Raw genomic sequence first — 20817 nt, 5'->3', positions numbered from 1 at the left:
GGAGAGGGTGAACGCAGCTTAAGACGACTCCGTGCTTTTGACTGTTTCTGTTCAGCTGCTTATGCACCTTCTCTGCCTCCTGTCAGTTGGGATGTTCAGTCCTAAACCTGCTAGTGGAAAGTACCTAATCAAGAAAGAGTGATTAGAGCACTTAGATAAGACTTCTGGGAAGCTGAAGTTTCTCTGTCTTGGCATATAATACAATCTTTGTCTATGTCTGTCAGTGCTCAATACCTGCTGTGGGGTTTGGTTTAGCTTTCTTATTTGGAAATGCCTTTGCCATTGACAGACATGACGTGCAGCTTTCTGACATAGTCATACTATACTGTTTGTGCCAAGAATGCTCTAGGCTAAGAAGCCTAGGTAGAAATATCACAGCTTTATATTATAAAATAATGCTTGGAGTTTTGTGAATCTTCTGCCACTAGGTAGAGAATAGCTATGGCAAATGTAAAACAGAATGGTAGCTTTTTCCTATGGCTGTTTGCACACAAGCAACAATTAAAAATAAGTGAAATATAAATATTTGATATGGAGGAGATTCGTAACATTATTTATTTCAAGTAAAGACAAGATTAATTGCACACAGATTTGTTTGCTGTATTTAGTTTTCGTATTCTTAAGCTGGAAATAGACTTTAAATTTATTTTGGAAGGATGGGCTGTGTAGCTTCATTTCCTCCCACCTTACTGTGCCACTTCCTTCCTTCCATCCCTGCTCCTTTATTTACTTCCTTTATTCTTTATTTTTAAGGACTTGCTCCTGAGGCCAATAAATTAGTAAGCAGCTTGAAAACAATGCCAATGCTGCATGATGAAGCATATGCTCAGGAAACAAAACTGAACAGCTTCCATGAATTTCCAGATAACACACTGGTCCTCCCGTAAGTACGTTTTCTTCGGGGAGAAGCGGGGTTAGGAGTTATCTTGTTATTTTGTAGATAATTGCATCTCTGAACATTTAGTGTGAACAATCCTTTATGAGATTAGCAAGAATGCTTAAACTGGCTTAAAAGGAAAAAGCCTACAATGTCTGGCACAATAGCAAATGTCTGTTCTGATATATTTGCTATGAAGTGTCTTAACAACTGTTTGAGAAAAAATCTTCTAAATTAGGCAATAAGTAACCATTCTGGGCAGCTTGGTCCTGCATTTTTTTCTTGTTTTGGATATTAGTATACTACTGTGCAAACATACAAATGTTCTACAGAAACTAAGAAAATTCTTTATTCAGCTTTGTGTGAATTATCTTCAGCATATGTCTGGAAAAGTAACATCTAATTAATGCATCTATTAATAGGCATCATGCTTTAATTCTGCAGGCCTTCTGGTTTTAAAAAAACCCTAAAAGCTGATTGTATTTCTAAAATTTATGCAACATTATGATAAAAAGCAATGGGCTTATAATTTGCATTGCTTCTTAACTGTTGGGCAATGATTAATAAGCTTATAGGTTTTATTTAGAGGGCAGTATGCTAATTTGAGATATTCCCCAGCTGTGATGAATGACTGTACCCCTGTAAACATGTTAACTTTGCACAAAGGGTGATTTTACAGTCATTCAAAAATAAATGGGACAATAGCTGTTTTACTGTAATAGGAAAAGTAGATATTCTTTAATCTTTAAGTAGAAAATTGGAATATACAAAGGAAATATAAGGCCTGTTAGTTTCTTTCTGTGTTGTATTGAGGCATCCCGATAAAGCTTTTAAAAGTTACTGCTTAAAAGGCAGATGGCAGAAAAAGGGGTAAAGGGAAAAGAAATGGACTCCCAGTGGAGCAATGTTGATGTGAACATAGTTTGTGTTACATACGATGGTTATAATAACAAAAATTTAGCTCAGTTACTATACTGTGCTTGTAACTGATACTTTAAGGGGTTTGAACTATAATGAAACTACACTAATGCACTTGTTTGAGTCCTAAATGTACACATCTTTTCCATGAAGAGCAGATAAGCTTAATACAATCAATCATATAAAAAAATGAGGTTTGAAAAAGAATCTTGTTTTTCTGGCACTGCTGAGTGCTGTTTCTGGAGGTTAGTCCTGGCAATTTGCCATTTTCTCTTTTGTGCTAGTTGAGTGATTCTTTAACTAGGCAGTTGAGAAATATTGTCAGTTTCTGAGGGGAGAAAATAGTAGTATTTTGTGAACTTTGTATATGTGTGTGATAACCTTGATGTAAGAATAACGAAATGACCTCTTTTAGAGAGAGACATCAAAAGTTGTAGACTAGGCTGGTCTCTGATGTTGGTATGTCATGTTTTATTGAAACAGCATGTTCTCAGGGGAGCTTTCTTTTCACAGATTTTCAACTGATTTCCAAAGTTACTCTTAGTATGTGTAAATGTGATATCCAATGAGGCAGTTTTTTCGTATGAAGTCTAACTTCTTAGGTAGACGATGTCAGTTAGTTATGAATGAAAGTGCACATTGTTTAAATGCTCTCTTTGCTGTACACAGCTGTTTTACAGGTCTCATGAGGGGAGTGGGTCTGCAGATTTTATTAGCTGATGAATTGGTAATTAACTCTTGGTTTTGCATATTCTATATTGCTATAAATACATACAAAAACAGCAAATGGGAACAAAACACTATTGTGAATGCTGAGGGAAGCTAATCACCTTTTCTGTGCTCTAAGCACCTTATTTTGGGAACTTCTACGCATCCATGCAAGTATTCTGGTCTTTTCTATAGCCTTTGACTGTCTTCCAGTCTTGTTAAACATGTGGATGGCCCTGCCAAGGAAGGGCAGAGCTGTTCCACTCACTGTTAGCTCCTCATTGGCCACTGTGTTACTAAGAGGAACATGGTTCAACTAACGTAAGAATGGGTGAGAATGATGGATTTTCTATCCTCTTCCAAGCTTTAGAAAGGTAGCAGAAAATACTAGTAGCAGGGATCCTTTATTATTCCGAATCTTAATGGCCAAGTTGTATTTATGTGTAGTTGTCCTTAATCTAAGAGGTTAGCAAGTTCATGTGGGGACTGAGCATGTTTTGTGGAGTAAAACACGTGCTCTGTGTGCGGTTCACAGGGCTGGCAAAGCACAGGTCCTTGAGTCGGATTTCTTGAGACAGGCAGGTGGAGATAGGGACACCTGTGGTCCTTGGAGGCAGGGTGAGCAGACAGCACGCTTAGAGCTAGGACAAGCCCACTGTGTCAGGGCAAGTTTAGGTTGGATCTCAGGAAGCCCTTCCTCACAGACAGGGTGCTCAGGCATTGGGATGCACTGCCCGGGGAAGTGGGGGAGTCACTGTCCCTGGAGGTGTTTAAGGAGAGGCTGGATGTGTCGTGGTTTAGCCGATGTGATGGTGTTGGGTCATAGGCTGGACTTGATGATCTCAGAGCTCTTTTTCAGCCTCAACGGTTCTGTGATTCTGTGATTCCATGGCCATCATTGCCTTTGATACATCCCCTCCAAATCTGGGACGGTGTACTTTGTAAGCTGTTTTGGTGTCTAGATATTTCTTAATCTTTGGTTTTCATCCGCTGGGCTACAGAGTGTGTGACATTTGACAGTTTTATGTTCCTCAGTCACACACAGGTACTTTATCCTATTGCTTGATTGCTTGCTTTTTTTTTTTTTTTTCATCTTGCATAGTTGCTCTGTCTTACTTTTATTGTACTTAGATCAGTCTTGTCCCAGCTGCCAAGGTTGCACTTGTTCAGTGGCCAGTAATTGATCGTCAGTGAGTTGTTTATAGTCCTGAGGCCTCTGTTCACAGCTTATGCCAGTATTTTAAAATATTTGCTCTTATCACATGCCTAAACTCATAACAAGAGACACCTGGTACCATATAGCAAACTTTCATAACAAGGTGACAACAGGCCTGACAAGGCTGGGACTGTGATTTTACAGCATTAGCCTATTACTAGCAAAGGCAACAGTTCACTTGAAGATCTTAACTAACCATGGGAGGTTTTTCTGAAATCTGAGCTCAGAGAAACTGAGTGGGTCTTCTGAAGGCCACAAAAATTAATTGCAGTCATAAGACTCTTTAAGAGAAGATACTCTTTGTGTCAGGAAAGAGTATTTAGGTTGTATCTATTTATATTTATCAAAGGATCAGAAGGTTGTTGCAATTCTTCTGCTTACCCTCTATAAACCTTGGGAGCTTTACAGATTCCTCTCAGCAGCTTGGGAAACATTTTTAAATCTTAAGGCTTTGCATTGACTTTTGCTCAAACTCGGTTCCAAACTTAAAGTAAATTTTCTGTCTTTAGTTTTGCCAGTCCATCTCTGCCTCCCAAATTATGTTTATTATTAAATTAAATTTTTTGGGATTTGTGTTTTAAACCACATCAAGCCGTGAATTTCTAAACCTGGAAATTAATGTTCTAAATTTAAGACCACTTTTTTGCCGTAGACTTTGAGGATGGGGAGGAAAAGAGTGAAAACTGTTGATTTAGAGAAAAAGTTCAATATGATGAGCTGGTATTAACTCTAAGAATTTTTTTTTCCAATCCTCTTTCTTTGTAGTGTCTCTAAGCAAAACAAAAGAATCTTTTACACAATCCTGGAGCTCTCACCGCTGCTTGATTCTTCCAACATGACGCCAGATGACTGGGCGAAAATTGCAAGAAAACTTGAGGTACTATGGTGTGGGATAAGAATTTGTTTGTTACTTAAACCAGCTGTATATCTAGTATACTTAGTGAGATAAAACAATTCAATAGTGCTATAGGTATGTATTCGTTTACTTAAAAAGTAAATATTGTGTATCTTGCTTAATTACTTGCAAAGTAACAAGTACTGTGCTTGCAAGGATTCCCAAATGTTTTTTCCTTTGAAGATGTTGCAGTCATTGAAGTTATGTAGTTCTTCCAATGATAAGCTGTGTTGTAATTCTGTACAAGAAAATAAATAGCAAAATTGCAGCTATGATTGAATAAGGTGTGTAATTTGTAGCTTGATATGGTCTAAAACATTGATGTGCAGTCACTGTCAAAAAATATTGAAAAAAGTCCTTTAGGTGTAGGTGACTTAACTGAAGATTGCTTGGTTACACATCATTTGAGTGTTCAGATAGCTTAATAGTAGAAAATAATTCCATGTCTTTGTGCCTTTCTTACTCTAGACACTGATGGACTTGACTAGCTTTGGCTTTGCAGCCAGTAGAAAAAATGTTACTACGTTTAAGTTTCCCACACTGCAAAATTTTATAGCCCTAGATATTTCTGCATATATAGATAAATTCATTATATCCTTCCCTAGATTGAAAATCAGCATTTCTCTACTCCTGTCCCCATGTCTGGGCTTAGCCATCTGCTTTTAAGAAAGTAGAAGTGGGAACCATTTCAAACACTTCACACCAGGAATTCATACGTAGCTGTTAGAAATAAGTAAGATATTAAGATAAGTAAGATAGTAAGATATTGCTCTTCCACTCCTGCTCGCTCTGCGATAGTGGGCTTTATAGTGTGAATTTCCTTCTTTGACCCAGCTGTAGCACTGCACACAAACAGGATAATAATGCAGGGAATGATGCTGAAGATTCAGGTTTAGGTCCTCTAAACCTGAAACCACCATACTAGGGATCGTGCTCCTCCTGTTGAGTGCTTCTTGCCAGGGCAGGGAAGAGGTGGAGCTGAAATTTAGGAGTCTCTAATGGAGCAGGAGTGCAGCTGGGAACAGCCCAGGGCCAGGAGTAGAAGGTGGTAATCCCCATGCTGAGCAGGAGAGAGTTCACCTTTCTTCCTTAACAGCACATTAGTTTTATTACCAAAAGAAAGTGTTTCTTTCTTGTACACTGAACGCAGCGATTGCTATTTCTGTGATCTCAGTCCTTCTTGAAAATTACTTAGCATGTGGCTGCATTGGTGCATAACTACAGCATGCTTTTTGCATCACGCTATAGTTTGGCTCACTGAAAGGTCTTGCAACACTGGCAGTTGTTCTGCTGACTAATTTGTTAGAGATAAGCAGAAATCCCCTGAAACTTCCAGTAGGCAGCAACATGTAGGCACGAGTAGCAGTGAAGAAGTAGCAAAAGGACAAGTAGAAATCTGCAGGTGAGTTTGCAGGTGACCTTATCAGGAGATGCCAAGTGTGGGTGCCTACTGTGGCATAAGAAGTGTAATTAAAAATAAATCTCATTTAATTCTTTGGCAAAACCTCTTCTTTTCTTAACACTGGCACTTCGTATGTATCTGCCTAGACTTCCAAGTAATCCTTTCCCAAATTACATCAGGGACATCAGTTTCTCTCACTACAGTGTTTACTGTGTGCATCACTCTTAAAATAGAGCAACCAGTTCCTTTTTCCTCTGAAAGCCAGCAGCTGACTTTATTCCAAAATGATGCGCAGTGCAATCGATGGCTTTGCATTAAAAAACCACTCCTGTGTGGAGTTGTATATAGATTAAAATTATTATAAAATTCCTTTTTGCAGCTGTGCATGCCTGATACTCTAAGGGACTTTTCAAAAACTGGCAGGTGTATGTAATTAATGAACAAGAAGAATCCTCTTCGCCTTTTTCTGCTGCAGAAGTCACACACTGGTGCAGAAAGGATGACTTTTCAGCAGAAGAGGGCACTCTTACACTGGCAATTTGCCTGCGTGCCACTTAGATTAAATGGACTGTTTTTTCTATATGTTATGATAGCCTTGGTTTGCCTAATCTGTTCCTGTAAATGGTGTAATCCCTAAAGTAAAAGCAGCAACAAGAAATCAGACTATACGACTAATTTGCATATGTTAACATTCCTGTTTAAAGCCATTGCTAAGCTTTTCCTAATTAGCAGGCTTCTGGTTTAAAAATGCTGCATTAATATGTATACATAGAAGCATCTCTTTGACTGTTCCATAATTAGAATTACTGGCTCTGCTTAGTGTCCTGTTAACCCTTAATTGTATTTAAACTGAAAACAGGATAACTTTAGGAGGAATTACATGTGTAGTACTCACTTTATTATGCTGTTGCTTGCATCAGTGAAAGTAATGCCGTAAGCACCTCGCTGTTGCCAGTGCATTGCTCTAACAATGTGGAAACTGTCTCTCCCTCTCCAGGAGCACTATGAAAAGTACGATGGTTTCGTGATCCTTCATGGCACTGATACCATGGCATATACAGCTTCAGCCTTATCCTTCATGTGCGAGAACCTGGGTAAAACTGTTGTTCTGACAGGATCTCAGGTAATGGACTTAATTTGAAGTCAGAAGCCATATTTTTCATTTTTATATGCAAAACTAGGTAGCATCCTGATTATCACTGTATAGTTTAGTAATGAAGGGCAGACCTCTGTCCAGGGTGAATGGTCACAGCGCTGATAGAAATTAGTGAGAATTGACGGGCTCACCAGCTGAGGATCTGCCCCATAATTTTATCATTAATGACTTTACAACTCAGTACCAAATCGGACCAGTCGTTCATTATGGCTGGGGCCAGATGCTTCAGAGGAAGATACAAGAGCCTGTCGTTGGCCATTGTGTATTAATCGGTTTATGTGAGAAGCATCTTTCTAGCCTCAGGTGGCTGCTGGTTGTTAGCTGTCTTTTTTCTCTTTTAAAGCTCTGAAGCTTTTATGTTTTACTTCATCAGTTGTTTATCCCATCTTACGTTACTCATTGTTCCATTCTTTATAATGGTTTTAATAATCTCTAAGCATTAGATGCATTTTTGATCGTTTCTGTTTCACAAAGCATCCAACGTGGTCTGTTTCCTTTCCTCTAAAGACTACATTTATTAATTTTCATTCCCTTAGCTGGAGATCAGCCCTTCGCATATTGTCTGAGGGGGAAGGGTTGTCTTACTAGAATAGTGTGCTTGAGCATAAAAATACAGCTCTAATCACAAAGGAGAGATGAAACATTGTGCTATAAAATTCCCCTCCCCCATCTAATACTTCACTTTCGCATGTGGTCTATTTGAAGTCAAAATACAAAAGTCCAGGAAGGAGTAGGCTCCCGCTTACTGTCTTGACATGGGGCAGCCTTGTTGTGATACATTACATTCAAGGTTTTACTTTCTTTTTGGCTTTATTGCTTGGAGATCTGACTGACATATGATCTAGCAGTGGAGCATAGGATTTTTTTTTCATTGCTGAAAGGAGCTCTGACTCTCTGTTAATGAAGAGGCAATCTGAAAAGGCATGGTAGTCATCACTCAGCAGACCAAAACTCTGGTTTTAATCTTGTCCTTTTCTGTCTGTAATTACCTGCTGGCTCAGTTTTTCTATACTAAGAGGAAAGATGGTGCAAGAGAGCTGTTGTGAAGCCTGTTGTGGCAGTTCTGTATGATCTGGGGCTGTTGCATTTTCTCTGCACAATCACTTCTCTCATGCTCAGTCACTTTAACTGTGCCTGCTTTCTATTTTTTATGATTTTCCTGAATCAGTCTTTTAATCTGCTTAATCACACTAGAATCATCTCTATATTAGCTTTTAAGCACTTAAATTATAAAAGTCTGTTAAGCACAGAGGGAAATCCTGCCATCTGCTGCAGTCTAAAATAGTCTGGATGAAGAAGGAAACTTTAGTTGTAAGAAATCATTGTTACATAAATTATTACTGTATTTATGTTGCATAAGTTGGACTCTTTCTGCTATGTAGGCTTTCCATAATGTACAGTGTGTAACTTCAGTCTCTGCTCTTCAGGTGCCCATATATGAGTTGCAGAATGACGGCCGAGCCAACCTTCTGGGGGCACTGCTGTTCGCTGGGCAGTTCGTGATTCCTGAGGTCTGTTTGCCTGTGAAGACCATCTCAGAAGCTGCTTTTCTTCCTCTAGTCAGGACGTATACTTAAATACTCAAAATATCCAGTAGGCAGTAAGGAGTTGCACTTAAACAGGAAGGTGAATGGATTCTGCTGAGGTAATAGGCACTTGCATGGCAAAGCATGTGCCAGTTTCCCAGAAGTCATATCTCATTTTGCCCATATACAATCTGTAAAGACTATCAAGTCTGAAATGTAGCTTGAAGCAGACTTGAAATCAGAGGTTCCCTTGCAAATAAATGGGATCTGAAACACTTGTAAGTAATTTTTGAAACTGAAAGTTACTTTGAAGTTCTAAAGTTGCTCTAGAACTGCTGTCTTCTAGCTCTAGTTCCTGAAGACTAAAGTGCCAAGGATGGTATACCATATACACGGAAGTACCCTCAGGGTCTCAGCTCCCTGTCTTTACAGATGCTGGTATTGTGCAGCCCAAAAATCAGAGAAAAAAACAGATCAGGTTACACCTCATTTAACTTCTACCAGGCTCCCCAAAGCTAGTTTTTTTAAGACAACAGCAATAGCTGGCTGGCCAAGATCTTTGTAAGTATTAACAATTTTGAGGTATCTCTTTTCCTTCAAATTCCAGTTGACAAACTTTAAGAGACTTGAGAAGGAACATAATTATGTGTGGTAACTCTTTTGAAAGTTGTCCTCATTTTCACCAGGCCTTTTGTTAAAGTTTTGGACTCTGCATTTAGATATAACTGATGAACTTCTTAAAAAGTCCACGCTGTTCCTTTCCTCTATCTCTTAAGTGGGCTCGGGCAAATTTGCTGTCTCTCAGACTATGCCTCATGAGAGGATTACGAAACTAGTTAGCTCTTAACTTGTTTTGTTCTTAAATTTTTAAGCGAGTGTGACGGATGTGCCAACTCTTTTTGCAAGTTGTAAACATCTACTAGCCTCTGAGTTGCTTTAAAGATTCAGAAAACACTTTATAAAGGACGGACTACAGTATTTATCTACTGAATCTTTTAATTACTGGCTTATTCATAGACCTGTTTCTTTACTTGTCTTGCAGGTGTGCCTGTATTTTTATAATAAACTGTACAGGGGAAATAGGGTGACTAAGGTGGATGCTGGGAGTTTCAATGCCTTTTCCTCACCTAACCTGCCTCCACTTGCAAATGCTGAGGTTGATATTACAAGTAAGCAACATCATCTCTTAAGCCTTATAATTTATGCCACATGCAATAGAACTCTAGCTGAAAAAATCTGTGCCTATGTAGTTGAAATGCTGGTTTTAAACTCAAATATCTTTAAAAGCCTTGTAGCTTGACTGCACTTCATCTCTTCGGAAACTGTTTAAATATTATTAAGACTGAGAATTTGTGACTCAACTGCATTTATATTGTTATGAGCTAGACTGACTTTGACTAAAGATCCAGACTAACCAGAGGGAGCGTTGCCGCTGTGTCACGAAAATACTTACTCTGAAGATAGAAATGAGGGAGGAAAGACTGAAAGAACAGAGTTTAATCTTGTTAATGACTGTGCTGGGTTCTGAAATCAGGCAAAAGAGTCATTGCAGAGTACTTGCTGCTTCAGCAGATTCTCTGTTTGATGCATGTCATCGTGTGAAATATTTTACTGGATATTTAGGACCTCTAAACTGCAAGCACACTGGAATGAGCAGAGCTAGAATATGCACTGTGTGAAGTTCTTTTTTCCTCAGACTTACTCACGCTCCCTATAATTTCTGGGTGTCTGTTTCTTTAAGGAAGGGAAAAACTACATGAAAATTTCAGTACCCATTTGCAAAGTCTTTAACACATTGGTGTCCTTCTTGGATAAACGGCACCCTTTCTTTGGAGAAGGGAGAAGAGATGCACATTTGGAATCTAGCCAAATGAGGAGTTGCCGAAAAACATTCTGTGCTTCAGCTGTTGTATTGCTGTGCGGGTCAAAAACAGTGTACCTGAAATTAAGAGAAATGCTGTCAGTTGATTGTTGTGGTGAATTGGGGAGAATCTTCTTTCTTGCGTTTTTATGAAGTGCATCAAATAGGGTATAAATAAATTCTGTTTATTGACTGATCAATAATGAAATTGAGCTGCAAATTGCATGCTATTACTCTTGGGTTTGAATGAACTGTTTTGTGATTCCTTGTCTATAGTAGAAAAATGAGAAAGTTATTAACTACTTCCCTTGGCCCATGTTGGGTCCCATTATCTTTTCAGGAGAATGCTCCACTGAGATCAGTGGGAATTTCTGATTTAAAAATGGATGGAGCGATAGGCTCTATTTTTATTTGTTGCAGTTGGTTAACCAGTTAGGGTGGCATCATTGATCCAAGATGATGGTCTTAGTATTGAAGGATTGTTTCATTTTGAAAAAACAGGGTTTATACTATGGGCAATCTACTGGTGCTGCTCTGTTTTGTCCAAAGTAATTGTTTGAAACATTGCTGTCTCCCTTGTTGAGTTTGCTTGTACAGTCCTCTTATGAAGCTTTTGTGGAGACAAGGAAGCACTTGGGCTTTTAAAAACAAACCAAACAAATCTAGCATCTTTTAATTTGGGGGGTTTTTCCCCAACAACTTTGTATAATATGTCTTAATCCTCCTGTAGACAGGGCTGACTCTTGCTGCTTCAGCATTATGGAGAGCAGCCTGAGGGTGCCAGGAGGAGTAGGCCATGTGCAGAAACTCTTCTTCAGACTTCCTGGTTCTAAGGAAACTGGGAATGAAAATTCCAGAGAAGCAGAGGGGGAGAGGTGACAGGATGGAGGGAGTGGGGACCATAATGGAATCATGGGTTGGTACACAGCAACGAGGAAAGGACATGCTGTTCAAGGCTCAGCATACCATATAAAAACAACGATCTACTTCAGATCAGAGAGGAGAGGGAGAATCTTAGTCCTCTTCAATTCCCTACCCCCGCTGCAGCTCTCTTTTTCGTTTTGATAGCCATTTTCAACTCATTCCCCCTTCAGTTGTGTCTCCCGGTAGAGTTCTGATCCCACCAACTGGCTGTGTTCTCACATGGATCCTTAACTGTGTTAGCAAAACCTGAGAGTCCCATTATCCAGTTTTAGACAAGTGTGTCAGCTTCCTCAAGACTTTGAATTTAGCACAAGAAACTCCTGTAAGTGAAAAATTCTAGCCCACTCCCGAGATGAGTAAGAAAGCCAGTGCAAATGGGAAATACTTTTGCAGCAGAATCGGAAATCTCTGTATGAAATGGATGATATAGAAATAACGAAAACTATTTCTAAAATCATAAAGCTTTTCAAATAAAAGACCTTGCCTTATTTCTCCCATATTTTGAAAACAGGAGAGACAAGGGAAACTATTTCACTTGAAATGTGCAAAGAGACTCAGTATATTTCATAACTGATCACTCTCCTCTGTTCTCGATTGTCCTACTGAAGCAAATACGAAACTTGCTTTGTTACCATGGCTGGACTTTCCTCATCACACTGCATGTAACTTCTGGGAGTGGTGCACACATACAGGACTGTATGATGAGAAACATAACTTGTGTGGGGGACGATCAGAGCCCGTGTGATTGCGTGTGCAAACATGGTGCAGCAGCAGCAGCAGGTGAGAAGGCCCTTTTGGCCTTGTCTATCCACCAGTCTCATTAGAGAGAAGCTATTTGTCACTGGCCAAGTCTATGACCTGGTTGGCAGTTCTGGTTATTTATTATAGAAAGCCCAAGTCACTTACAGATTGAGGCGAGTGCTAGCCCTCTTCACTGAAGTGTTTTTGGTGCCCTCTTCCCCCTGGAAGTGGGCATGTTGATTCTTGCAATAACACCGTTCAATTTAAATATTCATTTAAAAAGGTGTGTGTTGATTGTTTTGTTACAAACTGCCAAAAAAGGGGGTCTCTGTGTGTGTTGGCCTCCTTCAGGAATTTGCACCCATAGGTTGGCCTGTGCTCCCCACCCCTTGGCTGCCACCGTGAATTGTAATGAACGCCGGGGCAGCTTATATAATGGTAGGGCTCGCCCGCAGACCTGCAGAGAAGGATGAGAAGAAAGCATTGCTGTTTGTCTGGAGCTCTGCAGTCATGAAAAGCTGTATTTCTTGTTTGATTTCATAACTTGCAGTTCAATCACCACTCCTAAGGGAGGTGTTGCTCTTAGTTGCTGCTCTCCCATTATAAGTTGAGACCTGCATTGTGGCATAGGCGCTGATTAACAAAAGGATGAGGTTTTTTTCCCTGCTGCTTTCTAAACTGTGTAGAGCTGCTTCTCTTTTTTTATTTTATTTTATTTTTAAGTCAGGTTGATGTTTTTTCTGCACTAACCCTATCACTGTGTATGTCTCTGTATGAGTGAGGGTAAAGCCAAATAAGGATGTATTTTTTGAGCTGTAATTTTAAAAGCTGTAGTGTGTGGTAGGGAGGGGGAGATTGGGAATAGCAGAGTATTGTTTATTCGATGGTTTTGTTTAGAAGAATAAACAAAAAAGGCTTTAATATCTTGAATGTAGTTTCCTTGAATAATGCAATTTTTTCTATCCCGAGCCATTTTGAATAGAGTGTATAAATAGCCATTACCTCTTTATTTTATGTGTGCAGCTTACAAAACCTTTCTGCTGTACAACAGGAGTAGCTAGCTTATGTTTGTTCCTTAGCTTTGTATCCATATTTACATAATGCAATACACTATATCAGTTTAACTCTTTACAAGCTCAGGCCATCCGAGTCAGAACAGGTTACTGTTTACTGTGTTGTGCCAAAAATTAATATCCCTAATTAGTCACTCTTATCCATAGAATAAAAAACTGTTATGAACACTGATATATACAGCTTTTTGTACTTCACCTGCTTGCATATGAGTTTCTTACTTAAGAACAGTTAGTGATTCCCAAGAATTTTTTTTTTCTTTAACAAAAGAGATTACTCCCTCGTGTGACTATAGGCTGCAAGATAGCTGGTTTATTCAGTACAATGAAGATGCTTGAGCTTAGCAATGCAATGAAAATATTTTTTCTTTTGGGGGATGGAATCTTTGAGATCAAGAATGCAAAAGGTGTCTTCTAATTTTTACCCCCTGCATGGCAGTCAGGCCCGCTTACAACAATTCTGAATAAATCTGATGCTCTTGCATCACACTTGCCTGCTGTCTTGCCTTTTAGACTCATTTGTCTAGTGGTAAACTGACATCTCTGGAGTCTGCAGTACCAAGTACGTTATGTAGGCTGACAGTGTACAGGACCAAGTGACTGTTAACTCAGGGCCAATCTCTAGTTTTCTTTTAATATAATTTGGAATCACATCACTGTGCTACGTCTGCATGCATTACATTTATCTTGAAGATGATATGTTTTTTGGAGGAGTGTGCTCCAAGAACACAGGTATAGGCCTGGTGCAGGTCTGACTTCTGAACCTATCCTCTGATCTCTCTCCTTGGTCTTCTGCTTTTGGCAGTATGTTAGTCATCCATGCCAAGGCAGGTTTCCTCAGTTCATTCTTCAAGTTCGTTACAAGCATTAGGGTTGCTAATAGTTGCCAAACTTAGTAGTATGCATTTGGGAAGTTTTGGCAGGGATTCCTAGCTTATGCAGGATAAAAGAAAGAGCTCTGATACAATTTTATTGTCATCCCTTTTTTATAGAGGAGGCTGCTTTTAAAGAATCTAGATTAGAAGGCTGAAAGAATTCAGTTTATTGCTAAACGCTGTTGCTTCTTAAAGCACCATGCTCATGAGTGAATGTGGTTAGCCAGGCCTACAAACCTGAAGCAGAAAAAAATTAATTGTTTTTAGAGACCCTAACTCGCTCTGGAAAGCTCGTGGAGGCCTTTGAGAGCTCCTTGGCTAACTACTAAATCCAACCAGGTGGTTTCAAAACTGTACTGGCCAGCCTAGCACAAAGAAAGAAACTGTAGAACTGGTCTATATTTCTATTCTCTCATTCCCAAGGCATTAGGAAGTGCTGAAGTGTGCCTGGTTGGACAAGTGTGATGCCAGGCCAACTGCTTGTGACCGCTTTAAGGACATAGAGTATTTTTTCAGAAAGGACAGAGGCTCTAGTTGCTGACAGGGCACCACGACAGGCAGCGCAAGTTTGTAAAGTCTTATAGGTGGCTGCTATTTTCTGTCCTGACTTAATGGATTATGTAATTTTTAGCATCTCTGGTAGTGGGGCAATAGAGTAGGTTTCAGTGAAGGCTTTTAAATGTACTCTGAGGTTTTTTGTGAATGGCTGTCTGCTGATTGCAAGAGATTGCAGCAGTAATTGGTGTGAGTAACTCTGCACATGGCTGAGAGCAAGTCAGTATTATGCATGCAGATCTTTTATCTGTCTTTCTGCTTGAGAGTTTCTCCAAAATCTAAAAAGCTTAAATCATGATGGGTAGCTTTGCAACATGGTCTATTTTCACTGAAGCAGGATGCTCTGAGCATTTGGCTGCTGTTTGTTAAACTTCTTCCACTGCCTTGTAGGGGCCGTCAGGGCTACCAACACTGTGCTCCTACGCTAAAGTAGTAAAATTTTGAAATCAATAATGCATGGCTTGGCTTCTAATACTGCAACACAAACTATTAAACAGCTGGCTTCTGGCTCTAAATGTATAATCAAACTTAATTGAATCCTTGCTATTTTATTTAATTGTTAGTAACTACCTCATAAACTCTGGAGGTGATTAGCAGCAACAGTAACTGCATTTGTCATTTCTTATGTCTGGGAAGATGAAGGTCTGTTTCCTAAACATGAATCCAGGATGGTGTCGGGCCAGGTACATAACGATGAAGTTCGGGTCGCTGTGGAACAAGTGAAAATCTCACCTGTGCTGGACACGCGTGACATTCTGTTGGCTGAGGCTTTCTGAGCACTCTGAACTGAGAGAGTTGGCACTAACAGGCCATGTTCAGTACTGGGAACCCATTAAGTCTCGTGCTCGGTTGTTTTTCACAGCTGTTGGGCTTCTCTTTTGAAGAGGTTATAGAAGCGGTGCACAACCTAGTGTCTGATAGAGCATCCTGTTCACTAACGGGCATTGAACTAAAACATCTGGTTTGGAATTCTTTGCTATAAAATGCTATTAAAATGGGGCAAGATTACATGCTAAATATCTCCTTGAAGGGCACTAACTTAGAGATATTGAGAAGTAATACTGGTATATCTTGGAAGCTAGACTATTTTGGAATGAAAGCTAAAATATAGCGCAGTTGAGCCTGACCTGAATGTGGCCTGGAAGACATACTTTGTGGCACCTAATAAATATGTTACATTAGATCAGCTGCTATGGCTGATGTCTTACATGGAGCTTCATCTCCTCTTTTCAAAAATCTGTTGTCTTTCATGAATCCTCTAGATTCACAAGAAACAGTTTTAAAGACAGTGTTTTAAGTATGAAGTGCTACAAGTGTACTTAATATTATGTCTTAATATTAAATTTACTGTGAGGGTGACAGAACACTGGCACAGGCTGCCCAGGGAGGTTGTGGAGTTTCCATCTCTGGAGACTTTCAAAACCTGCCTGGATGCAATCCTGTGTGATGTGCTCGAGGGAATCCTGCTTTAGCAGAGGTGGTGGACTAGATGATCTCTAGTCCAGAGGTCCTTTCCAGCTCCAATGATTCTGTAATTCTGTAAATTAAAGAGGACATTTCTCTTAACAGTAAACTGGGAAACGGTCTGGAGAGCTAATACCAAAAAGAAATTTCGAGTTCACACCAATATGAACAGGAATGTTGGGCTTCTGCGAATCTTCCCAGGAATCACTGCTGCTGCTGTAAGTGTCACCACTTCATTTTGGAATTGGGTGAAGTGATGCTCATATGCTTGATTAGTTACCTGAAGGAGGGAAGCTGCATTTTTTGTAGCAGTGATTGGGGTTGTGGAGGAAGGGAAAAGTTCTGCCTTCTTCTGATAAACATTTTTTTTTAATATCATAGCCTTCAAAGACTATTTTCATATGCCATAAACTATGGAAAAAGCTTTTCAAATATCTTTTGTCTAAACAACCTGGTCTCTGAAACTTAAAATTAATTTCTTACCAGGGATCATAAATAGGTCAAGTGTGCTTTTCAAGATAGGTGCAGGCTACAGTGACCATGAAAATGCTCTCTTGCTCCATGTTGAGGCATATTAATAGACACCTTGTCAAAGAATATGTAACATGCTGGGTGGATGGGAGTGTAACTGTTTCTAAAACTCAAGCTTTTTTTAAGGTTCATATTGTCTCACACTGAGGTTAACATGACCCTCAGCATTCATACAGAGCTGAAAATGAGAAGGGGGATTTTGCAGCTGAAAATGAGAAGGGGGATTTTGCTGCTGAAAATGAGAAGGGGGATTTTGCTGCTGAAAATGAGAAGTGGGATTTTTTTGCTGTTAGAAATAATTTTGCAGAACTGTGGTTTTAGGTAGATTGGTCTTAAATTTTTGTCTGATACTAATTCTATTAAATTGACAGGTCTTTTGTGGCTGTTGCCATCTTAAATTGAATCCAGTACTTTAAGCAGCACTCCTCAATCATATTACCATTCTTTTTAGGTGAATGTGAACAGATGGAAAGGCAGAGGGGTGGTGTATTTGCAATAAAACTCCAACTGCATAGTTAGCCTCATGGGTGCTTACAGTGTATTGCATTTAGCATACATGATCAGCAAGAAGACATCTAGGTTGTTTAAAATACATCTTCTAAGAAGAGGAGTTTGCTGGGCATTCGCTTACGGTGAGGCACAAGAGCTGCCTCATTGACAACTGTCGCAGAATGTATTAGTGCCTCTTTTTTCTGCCGTGAGTTAAATCAATTGGATTTTGAATTAAAAAACTCCAGGCTTCGCTAGAAGCTCTTTCCTGAAAGGTGAGACATTCTTTCTCTTAGGCAGATGTTTGTTAACAAAACTCTTTGCTAAATTAAGAAATCTGGGCAGGGGTTTGAATCTCAATAATTCTACACTTATTTCATAAGCGTAAATCTACTTTTTTTTTTCCCCTGTGTGGTGCAACAGTATAGCCTATTAATGGCACTTGAACAATAGCATCCTTTTTCACACTGAGGTCACGATTGTAGAAAATATTTTATTTTATTCCTTTAGGAATTTTAAAGGAAGATAGAAAGTGAAATTCTCATATTTTTTTAAAGCTTATTCTACAGTCCCTGCTATTGGGGAGCACAGAGGGGCATGAGAAGACTGCAAGGCATGAGAGCCTCACAAACTATGATAGGAAAAGACCATTTTTTTGTGCCATACAGGAAACTCTTAATGTAAACACACCTTTTGTCTCTCTTCACTGTCATGTTTTTAAACAGGTAAAAGCATTTCTTCAGCCTCCAATTGAAGGCATTGTACTTGAAACTTACGGAAGTGGCAATGCCCCAAACAACCGAGAAGACTTGCTGGAAGAACTGAAGAAAGCAACTGAACGAAAAGTAGTGATTCTAAACTGTACCCAGTGTTTACGAGGGTCTGTTAAGACAGTTTATGCAACAGGGCAGGTAAGGGTTGTGCAGTAATTTCAAACTCCACTGCTGTGTAAAAGAAGCATCTCACTGATACATCTTGATTGTGTACTTCTAGTAGTCCAAGTGTATAAAACCAAATTTATTAATTTTAAAGATACTGCTCCTAAAATAACTATATCTGAAAAAAATCTTAAACTGGAAGCCTTTAAATATGTATCTACAAACAAGATCCTGTTACTCTTAGTCGAAATAGCTCAAATTCCAAATTACAGATCCCTTGCTCCTGTCATGTGCAGCACTCCAGGACACCTTGCATTAGATTGGTAGTATCTCTCCCAAAGGAATTCCACTGAGCTAGAAGCTGGCTTTGGGGTCAGATGATGAAATAAGTTAGTATTTGGTAGGGTAGCAGTCATTTAGCTACCATGTCAGAACATCAAAAAAGTCTGCAAATCCAAGCAATATTGCAAATCCTGGTTTTTTTATTTGACTGGAAGGATGACTGAATTCAGTGAGGGATTGAAGAACAGCATGTAAGGAAGTGTCTATCTTGCAGAATGGAAATCAGCTGTGTTTAACCCATGAAGGCTAGCTTAAAGCAGGCTTTATGTAGATCCTGTAAAGATTCAGGGCATTTTATAGTGAATTTCTTAATTGTGTATTAAGACATGACGTCACTGGGACTAATAAGAACTCAAAGCCATGTAAGAGTATGTGTTGCATGTGGTACTGTGAAGGAAGCTAGTTTAACTGGCCTTTGTAAAAGGGCTAGCCATTAAATAGCAAAGAAACGCTGCCAGAGGGTGACTCATCCCCCTATTTTAGACACCTGGTTTTGTTGGGAGCAGCCGCCTGTCTGGCAGAGACAGCCTCCTCATTGACAGTAACTCCAACCTAGATACTCTACTCCAGTGCTGAAACCTGCCTCTTTTACCACTGGCTTTGACGCAGCTTTAGATTATATTTGCTTCAAGAGCACATAGTCTTTTTTAGGGAGAAAGAAAAGGAGATTGCAAGAGTTTCTTTCCACCTCTTCAGTATCGAAACTCAGAATTTCCTGATACGGGCAGTCGTTTGGGTGTTAGTAAAACTTTCGGACAGCTTAATGGGGAAATTTTGAGAGGTATTAACTTTTACAAATACAATAGGAATACTTGGGTTATGTAGAAAAGCTCACATGGAAAGAATAAAACAGTTATGTTGACAAAAGACACCAAACATTTAAAAAACAACATGAAAGTGAAGCCTGGGTTTTACGTGATCTCCTGCTTGAAATGAACTGCTAAGATGTGTGGAAGGAAGAAAGAAACTTTTTTTATGCTCTGGTTAAAGGATTCTCCAAGCAGACACCTCTAAAATGGTTTCTTGCACTCTGATTCAGACTGTTAATATGTTGAACTGAAAGTTTCTGCTCAAGTCTTACTGAACCCCACGGTAAGGCTGTGTGGAAATGCGTTTGCTTCTGGCTTCCACTTTTTATATGGAGCAGGTATTATGTTGCTTCAGCATCCATTGGTGGAGGCTGCCCTGTTTTCTTGTCATCTTCTGAGGAAAACACTGACAGAGCCAAGTCCTACAAAATCACCTCGTGCCTGTTCTTTCATTGCCTTCTCCTTTTCCTAAGGAACTGCTGAATGGACAAAGTATCATGGGTGAAAGCTGGAAGGTTGCTGTAATGTTAACTTTACTTGGATTTTTTTTTAAATAAAATCTTTCACAGGTCTTTTCACATGGCTAGGCCATTTTTTACTCATTCAAGCTAGCCAGGAGTGTCAGCTGAGTCCCTGGTTTCCCTTGAAGTGTTTGTTTTAACTAACTGAATGTCTGGCCTCTGATCCATCTGCACAGTAGAAATTTATAATTGAAGGGACTTTAGGTATAGGAAGGAAGCTGGGAAATCCTTTCCTCCTCCTCTTTCTCAAAACCACTGAAAAAGCCCTAACTGTTCTTTGGCTAGCTCTGCAGTACAAAAAGTATTTCTCAATTTCTGTGTGTATGTTTTCCCATGGGACTTTTAAAAATTTTGGTCTGGGGCTCTCAGAGGTGATTAATGAGCTGACTAAGGCTCTGTATCTTGCTAAAAATATTAGTTAAGCTACAACAAGTTTCAAAGCTGAAGTTTATATACAAGGTATTTAAAAGTAAAAGGCAGTGTAAAGAACCTACTGCAAGATGCTTAACTGTGAGGCATCACATGATGATCTGTGGTTTAGAGAAGCTCAAGTGTTTGCACAGGTACAATTTAGTGACAAGAGATCTGAAATCTCCTTTGTCTTTCTTGTCTTGCTCACTGTGCACTTACAGGGCTTGCTCACCATAGCAAAGATCTTTCTGCTCTTTGGTTCAGATTGTTTGTTTTGGTTTTGCTTTGTTTTTTAACTACCAGAAAGATAAGTTAAAAAGGTCATATTTTTCAGTTTTTCTTGTCAGAACTCTGTAAATTACGTATTTTAGTTGTATGTTCTAAATCATACACTGCTCACACAGCCTGAAAGGATTTGAAAATACTCCTGCTGTGAGCACACTGTAGTGCTGGAATTCATCCAGAGCAGTGCCCCATAAAAGAATGGTAAATATGTCTGTGTGAGAACAGCCTACTTGGCAGTGTTCAAAATGCCACTGGGTTAAAACAGAGTAACTACAGCTTTTCAATAAAGGGAACTTGACAACTCTGCAGATAGCTGGTATGAACCTGTAACCTTTCCCTTTTAGCATACTAAGTGGCCGTGGC

The 20817-nt window shown here is 39.4% G+C and overlaps 1 protein-coding gene across 1 annotated transcript in view; it reads left to right on the top strand.

The window, feature by feature from the left end:
• Positions 1-753: 753 nt before the first annotated feature.
• ASPG (asparaginase) overlaps positions 754-20817 on the top strand; it is a gene marked incomplete at its 5' end in the record, with an annotated part of 38731 nt that continues 18667 nt past the window's right edge. The window contains 7 exons of the mRNA XM_009867310.1: positions 754-883; positions 4485-4596; positions 7014-7139; positions 8600-8683; positions 9741-9867; positions 16294-16406; positions 17934-18119. Coding sequence (XP_009865612.1) covers positions 754-883; positions 4485-4596; positions 7014-7139; positions 8600-8683; positions 9741-9867; positions 16294-16406; positions 17934-18119 — 878 coding nt within the window. The remainder of the gene's footprint in view (positions 884-4484; positions 4597-7013; positions 7140-8599; positions 8684-9740; positions 9868-16293; positions 16407-17933; positions 18120-20817) is intronic.

This window comes from Apaloderma vittatum, unplaced genomic scaffold (assembly GCF_000703405.1).
Source record: "Apaloderma vittatum isolate BGI_N311 unplaced genomic scaffold, ASM70340v1 scaffold36513, whole genome shotgun sequence".
Taxonomy (NCBI): domain Eukaryota; kingdom Metazoa; phylum Chordata; class Aves; order Trogoniformes; family Trogonidae; genus Apaloderma; species Apaloderma vittatum.
The sequence above is the reverse complement of the archived record's forward strand: the minus strand, read 5'-3'. Positions and strand labels throughout refer to the sequence as shown.